The following is a 6,202-nucleotide window of genomic DNA, read 5'->3' as shown; positions in this document are numbered from 1 at the left end:
CTCTCTCTCTCTCTCTCTTTCAAGATTTATTTATTTATTTTATGTATGTGAGTACACTGTGGTTGTCTTCAGACACACCAGAAGAGGGTATCAGATCCCATTACAGATGGTTGTGAGCCACCATGTGGTTGCTGGGAATTGGATTCAGAACCTCTGGAAGAAAAACCAGTATTCTTAATCACTAAGTCATTTTTCCAGCCCAAAGTTAGCCCTGTGGCTTTCTTTTAGTAGACACGTGGTAAAAACTGGAGTTAGTTTTAATAGGTTATCGGTCATTATGTTGAGAACACATGGAATGGGTACAAGATGGGAATAAAGGATGTGATCCAAAGATGGACATGCAGCCAGTGCACAGCATGGTGTGAGGGTACAGAGCATTGCCATGGTAGTAGGGGGCTAAGAAGGGAGAATACAAAGTCGTTGCAAAGTGAAGAGACGAATTTGCAATAACAGTATAAGTGACTACAAGTGATTTCCTGAAATTCTGAAATGCTTTCTTCTTCATTTTTTTTTGTTTTTTTTTGTTTTTTTTTGTTTTGTTTTTCGAGACAGGGTTTCTCTGTATAGCCCTGGCTGTCCTGGAACTCACTTTGTAGACTGGGCTGGCCTCGAATTCAGAAATCTGCCTGCCTCCTCCTCCCGAGTGCTGGGATTAAAGGTGTGCGCCACCACGCCTGGCCTGAAATGCTTTCTTTAACAGAAAGTCATGGTTAGTGAAATGGAAATTTTTCACAAGTCACCCACATGAGACATCACGCTGTGTAGACTGCACCTTAGGAAGGTCTCAGTCAGTCACCCACATGAGAGCATCACGCTGTATAGACTGCACCTCAGGAAGGTCTCAGTCAGTCACCCACATGAGAGCATCACGCTGTATAGACTGCACCTCAGGAAGGTCTCAGTCAGTCACCCACATGAGACATCACGCTGTGTAGCCTGCACCTCAGGAAGGTTTAAGAAGCATTTTTCTAAGGTGGACTTACTTGGCTGCTGCTTGAAGACCACAGGCTCTGAAAATCTGGACTGAGATGGAGACAGTTCGGGCAGCAAGAACGCCCTCTGCTGTTCTTGGGCTACGCCGGTACCTCAAACCCACATCCAGGAAACCTGATGAATGAGAACAGGAAGAAAAAGACTTCCAGGTTAGCTGGAAGGATCTCTGTTCCTCTGAACCATCAGCTCTTAGCCAGGGAGACTGGAGGATGACTGCGACCACAGTTGCTTATAATTCCATTTAAAATGCCAAATTCTTCTTGTTAAACTCTTTCAAGTTCTATTTTATCTTTCAAGATCTATCTATCTATCTATCTATCTATCTATCTATCTATCTATCTATCTATCTGGGGTGGGGAGAGGTTAAGTGTGAAAGTCAGAGACAAATTGTGGGAGTTGGTTACTTCTACTAAGTAGGTCCTGGGGACCGACTGACAACATGCCAGCTAGAATAATTGGGTGGATAAATTGCAGTCTGCCCAAGATGATCAGACTTGGCAACAGATGCTGAGCCATCTTGGTAGCCTTCTCTTGAGGCTGGAGAGGTGGCTCAGCATTTGTTGTTCTTGCAGAAGACCCATGTGGAGGCTCGCTACTGCCTGTACTTCTAGTTTGAAAGCATCTGACCACCTCCTCTGTCCTTGGAGGGTTCTGCATGCATATGGCACACCTATGGATGGCATAAATACACAAAATAAAATCTTAACTCCCACACATGTTCCCTGGCAGGTGTTCCCTCCCCATGTGTGAATACACACATCAAAAACATTTTTTAACCTTCTCCTTTAGAGCCAATCTGTAGTCCAAGCTCATCACATCCACCAGTCCCACTTCTGCTCATGTTGGCTTAGAATAACTTTCTAGTGTACCTAGAAAGTCTTCAGCATTTATGCTAAGAGGGCTTTTTAAATGTGTAACAGTTCAAGGTAAAATGAGACAAGCAACATTTATTCAGAGTCCATGAAACTGGGAGTTTTCTAAAATTATGTGCGAAGTTGTAATATATATTCTATCCCCATCTTTCTAAGAGGGGCGAGACTCGGAAAGGTAAATGCCCCCAAAGTGAGACTCATTAATTTAGAAAGAAAAAGAATATTCATATACACTGCCTTTGAAAAGGAAAGATATATTAAGTCTTCAATTACCTGATGACTGGCTCTTCGATTCTTTGCTGTGCTCAAGTCTGGAGGTTAATGGGAGATTAAAGCTCTGCATTCCCACATCTTCACGGTACTGCATGGTTACCATGGCACAGATCCTTGACAATGGCAAGTTTCCTTTGGCAACCATCTGGTCCCTTACGTTAGGATAATAGTATCTGGAAACCACAAAAGCACAACATGCCAGCTAGAAGGATCAGGTGGATAAACTGCAGTCTGCCCCAGTGATCAGTTCTCAGTAGTGAGTTATCTTCTGAGGCCAGCTATTTGGGACTGGTGGTATATGATGGTGGCTGTGGCGGCTGGATACACTACCCATCACATGGAAGCAACCTTATAAATCCACACCCTTGGTTCAGGGTGACAAAGCTCTGCTTCCTATAGGTTTTCTGCATGAGACTCTGTATGTGCCTTGGGCCTTCCTCAGGGTAGGGTGGTCGCTCCCTGGTCCCCGTGGCTCATCTTTGTTTCTAGGCCTGTGATGCTCTAATTTCAGTAGGATGAGACTCTGAGGGTACCCACTCTATTTCCTTTCCATGTCACACTAATTCCTTCTTAAGTCATGAAGCTATACACCATAGCCAGGCAGTTGTAAAAAAAAATCTATTTTGTGTCTGGTTTCTGTAAAGAATATTTTTGTCATGTGATAGTACTGTTTGTGATCCCATTCTCCTTCCTTTACATTCATTTGTATTCTCTTAACTATTCTGTAGGTTCCCTGGAGGTGTAAACAGATGCTGGGGCAGGGCTGCACATACACAATCAGACTACCATCCTTCCTGGAAACCCACCAGTGCCTGTCACATTGTTTGTGAGGACTGTTTCTTCTGATGGTGGGAAGAGCAGTTTAGAAGTGGGGAGAGCAGCTCGGAGGCTGTCACCGTAGTTAGGCCTCATATGATAAAGACCCCAAGTAAACACAGTGGTGAGAGAATACCGAAAATGGTGAACACTATCCGTAAAGGGAAGTGGGAGGTAAAGCAAGTAGGCTTTTCCTCCTTCTATAGGGGTACAAGTATAGATACAATTGCTCAGAAGAGCCTAACATATCGTAAATTCCAGTCACAAGCTACTGCCAGATATAAACAATGTAAAAGAAGAGGGTTCTGCTGGGCTTCTTGCAGTAGTTCCGCTGGCCAAGGACAGGGCCTATGACGGGGCACTTCCTTCCTATGTATGGGGACTGGGCTGTCCATACTGTACCTGCACCAGACTTCAAACTGTACTCCCCCTCCAGGCCCCAGCCCCTGGGCGGAGAAGGCACTCAGCAGGAGCCTTTGCACTGGAACGTCAGTCGGCAACAGTAGAGAGTGATGCTGTTCACTATTAAAGACAGGGTCTGGGACACACAGTGTGGTTGAAGTTCTAAAGGGCTTCAGAGTAATTCCTTCAGGAAAGAGAAGCAGTCGAGAATATTGAACATGTCAATGGGCACTTTATGTGCAGCACACTGACTTACATATATATCATTCAACTCTATCCTCATGCTATTTCTGAGAACACAGATGAGGATATGGACACCTTGAAAGTATTAGACAGTAGGTAGTTCTGCTACAAATGCATCTTCCAACTAACATTTCTCTGTGGCTATGGGCCAGTAAGTACCATGATAAACTGAACAGAAACCTTTTCTGGGCCGGGTGTGGTGGTGCACTTGGAGGCAGAGGCAGGCGGATTTCTGAGTTCGAGGCTGGCCTGGTCTACAAAGTGAGTTCCAGGACAGCCAGGGCTACACAGAGAAACCCTGTCTCAAAAAACAAACAAACAAACAAACAAAAAAGAAACCTCTTCTGGTGAACAGTATATAAGCGATGAAATTTTCCATGGCCTGTCAAGCACTCATTAGTCTCTTAAACAATTATACCTGTGTCTGTGGGTAGGAGTTTTCCTGAAGGCTTTGAATTCCATTCTTTAAAGACTGGTGATGCTCATTGTCTGGCTATGATCTGTGCTCCAAGCTTCACGTGCCCCAGACTCAGCCCCTAGTGTGGCTATGTTGTGAGGCGGTAGCAACATAGGAAATAGGATCTGGAAGGAAGTGGCAAGCCCACTGACCCTGCTTCTCTCCAAAGGGACTAATGCTAGTCTTTTGGACTAAATTAGGTCTTTCAAGAATAAGTTGGTACAAAGTGATATCACCCTATGGGCTTGGCCTTTCTGGCACATGGCCTTCTGATTTGGCTTATCAATCATTGTGATACAACAGAGGGATTTATGGACTTCCTAACATTGACTCAGTCATCTATGGTCTAGAGAAAATCCTGCTTGTGGTAGATACACTGAGCAGTTGGAGAGTTACATGTACATTTCTTCTGTTAGGTTTCTTTGTAGACAAGCAAGGGTGTTCTAAACATGGTTCTCTTCAAAGCTGAACAGGATCTGTTTTATTTCATAGCCAGAAAAACAAGGAACCGGGTTAATGGAGCTTACACGAGTAAGCATGTAAAGAAGGACGTATAGATAACTGGCAGATTTAGGCAAAGGGCACGCAGAACTGGTCCATGCTTGCTACTTGCTTCTCCAGTGGAAGTGCTGAAGCAGTGGTCAGAGGGCACCTGCAAGACTCTGCTTGAGAAATCTTGTCCAAACCTTCCAAAACCAGAGATTAGGGAAACCTGGCATATTCTCTAACTCAACCCAAGCAGCACAGTACACAAAGAAAAGGTGAATGAATGTGTTATTCCATGCTATTAATGCAACTGAAAACATACTATGAATACTATGACAATGCCAAAAAGGTAATTGTTAAAAAGCATTAGGCCATCTCTTGTGTCATTATCTAGGTGAGATTGGGAACAACTAACAAGACAAAATCCACTCAGGAAAAACAAAATTTCTAAGTATGTGCAATACAAGGACCAAGCAGGAATGACAAGACACGGTCTCCCAGCCTACCATTTTCAAGGAAGTCAGGTCCTTGGAGCACACTGGGTTGGGAGTCTTGAAACGGAAAGCAGTACTGGACGTAGCAATCTGCTTCTCCCCAGACTGTTGCCTGAAGGGGCGTGAGCCCTTTAACCATCACCACACAGAACTCAAAATGGTGCTCCATTAACCCGGTTCCTTGTTCTTCTGGCTATGAAATAAAACAGACCCTGGTAAGCTTTGAAGATAACCATGTTTAGAACACCCTTGCTTGTCTACAAAGAAACCTAACAGAAGAAATGTACATGTAACTCTCCAACTGCTCAGTGTATATACAACAAGCAGGATTTTCCCTAGACCATAGATGACTGAGTCAATGTTAGGAAAGTCCATAAATATGAATGCATGAATGGAGCAAAGAAGACCTTAGTCTCAGCAACTTAACATCTGTCATTCCTAAGAGCTCTTAGAACACTGAATAGGACATCACTTCCTTTATAGGAGAAAGAACACATATTTGAAGCAAGCAGGTGTTAACTATTACTTATTAAAAAGCTGGGGACAATGCTGATACTTGGAGAGGTACTGAGCACATAGGTGCTAAGGGTACTTTTTTTTTGGTTTTTCGAGACAGAGTTTCTCTGTACTGCCCTGGCTGTCCTGGAGCTCACTTTGTAGACCAGGCTAGCCTCGAACTCAGAAATCCGCCTGCCTCTGCCTCCCGAATGCTGGGATTAAAGGCGTGTGCCACCATGCCCGGCTTAGGGTACTACTTCATAACCACTGCTGTGTGCTTACTGTTTACCATGAGCCAGGTACTAAATCTGCACTTCCCTTGTATTAGCTGGTTAACATGAACAACTAAAAACTGCAGCCCAGGCTCACAAGCTGTCTGGCCATAGAGCCCATGTTCTTTATAGCACTAACTTACACAGCCCCGGCAGACACCAGCAACCAGTTAATATAAATGTTCAAAGGAAGAATTCAGGGTTCAAGTAAGAGTGAGGATGTGGGTTTTAAATAATATCCTAACTACAAATCAAATAAATCTAGAGGAAACTACATCAATTATTTGTTTTGAAACCCAAAAACATATGTAAATAATACTGGTTTAAAAGTCCTCTTTGAAGCTGGGCGGTGATGGTGTATGCCTTTAATCCCAGCACTCGGGAGGCAGAGGCAGG

At 43.9% G+C, this 6,202-nt stretch overlaps 1 protein-coding gene across 3 annotated transcripts in view; it reads right to left on the bottom strand.

Moving 5' to 3' along the window:
• The window catches only part of C2cd3 (C2 domain containing 3 centriole elongation regulator), a 103,745-nt gene that overhangs the window by 46,580 nt on the left and 50,963 nt on the right, over positions 1-6,202 (bottom strand). For all 3 annotated transcript variants that reach the window (XM_021219180.2, XM_029542648.1, XM_029542617.1), the window contains 4 exons: positions 5,049-5,229; positions 3,357-3,540; positions 2,139-2,311; positions 984-1,107 (listed from right to left, as the gene is read on the bottom strand). In XM_021219180.2, coding sequence (XP_021074839.1) covers positions 984-1,107; positions 2,139-2,311; positions 3,357-3,540; positions 5,049-5,229 — 662 coding nt within the window. The remainder of the gene's footprint in view (positions 1-983; positions 1,108-2,138; positions 2,312-3,356; positions 3,541-5,048; positions 5,230-6,202) is intronic.

This window comes from Mus pahari, chromosome 1 (assembly GCF_900095145.1).
Source record: "Mus pahari chromosome 1, PAHARI_EIJ_v1.1, whole genome shotgun sequence".
Lineage (NCBI taxonomy): Eukaryota > Metazoa > Chordata > Mammalia > Rodentia > Muridae > Mus > Mus pahari.
This window is presented reverse-complemented; position numbering and strand designations above follow the sequence as displayed.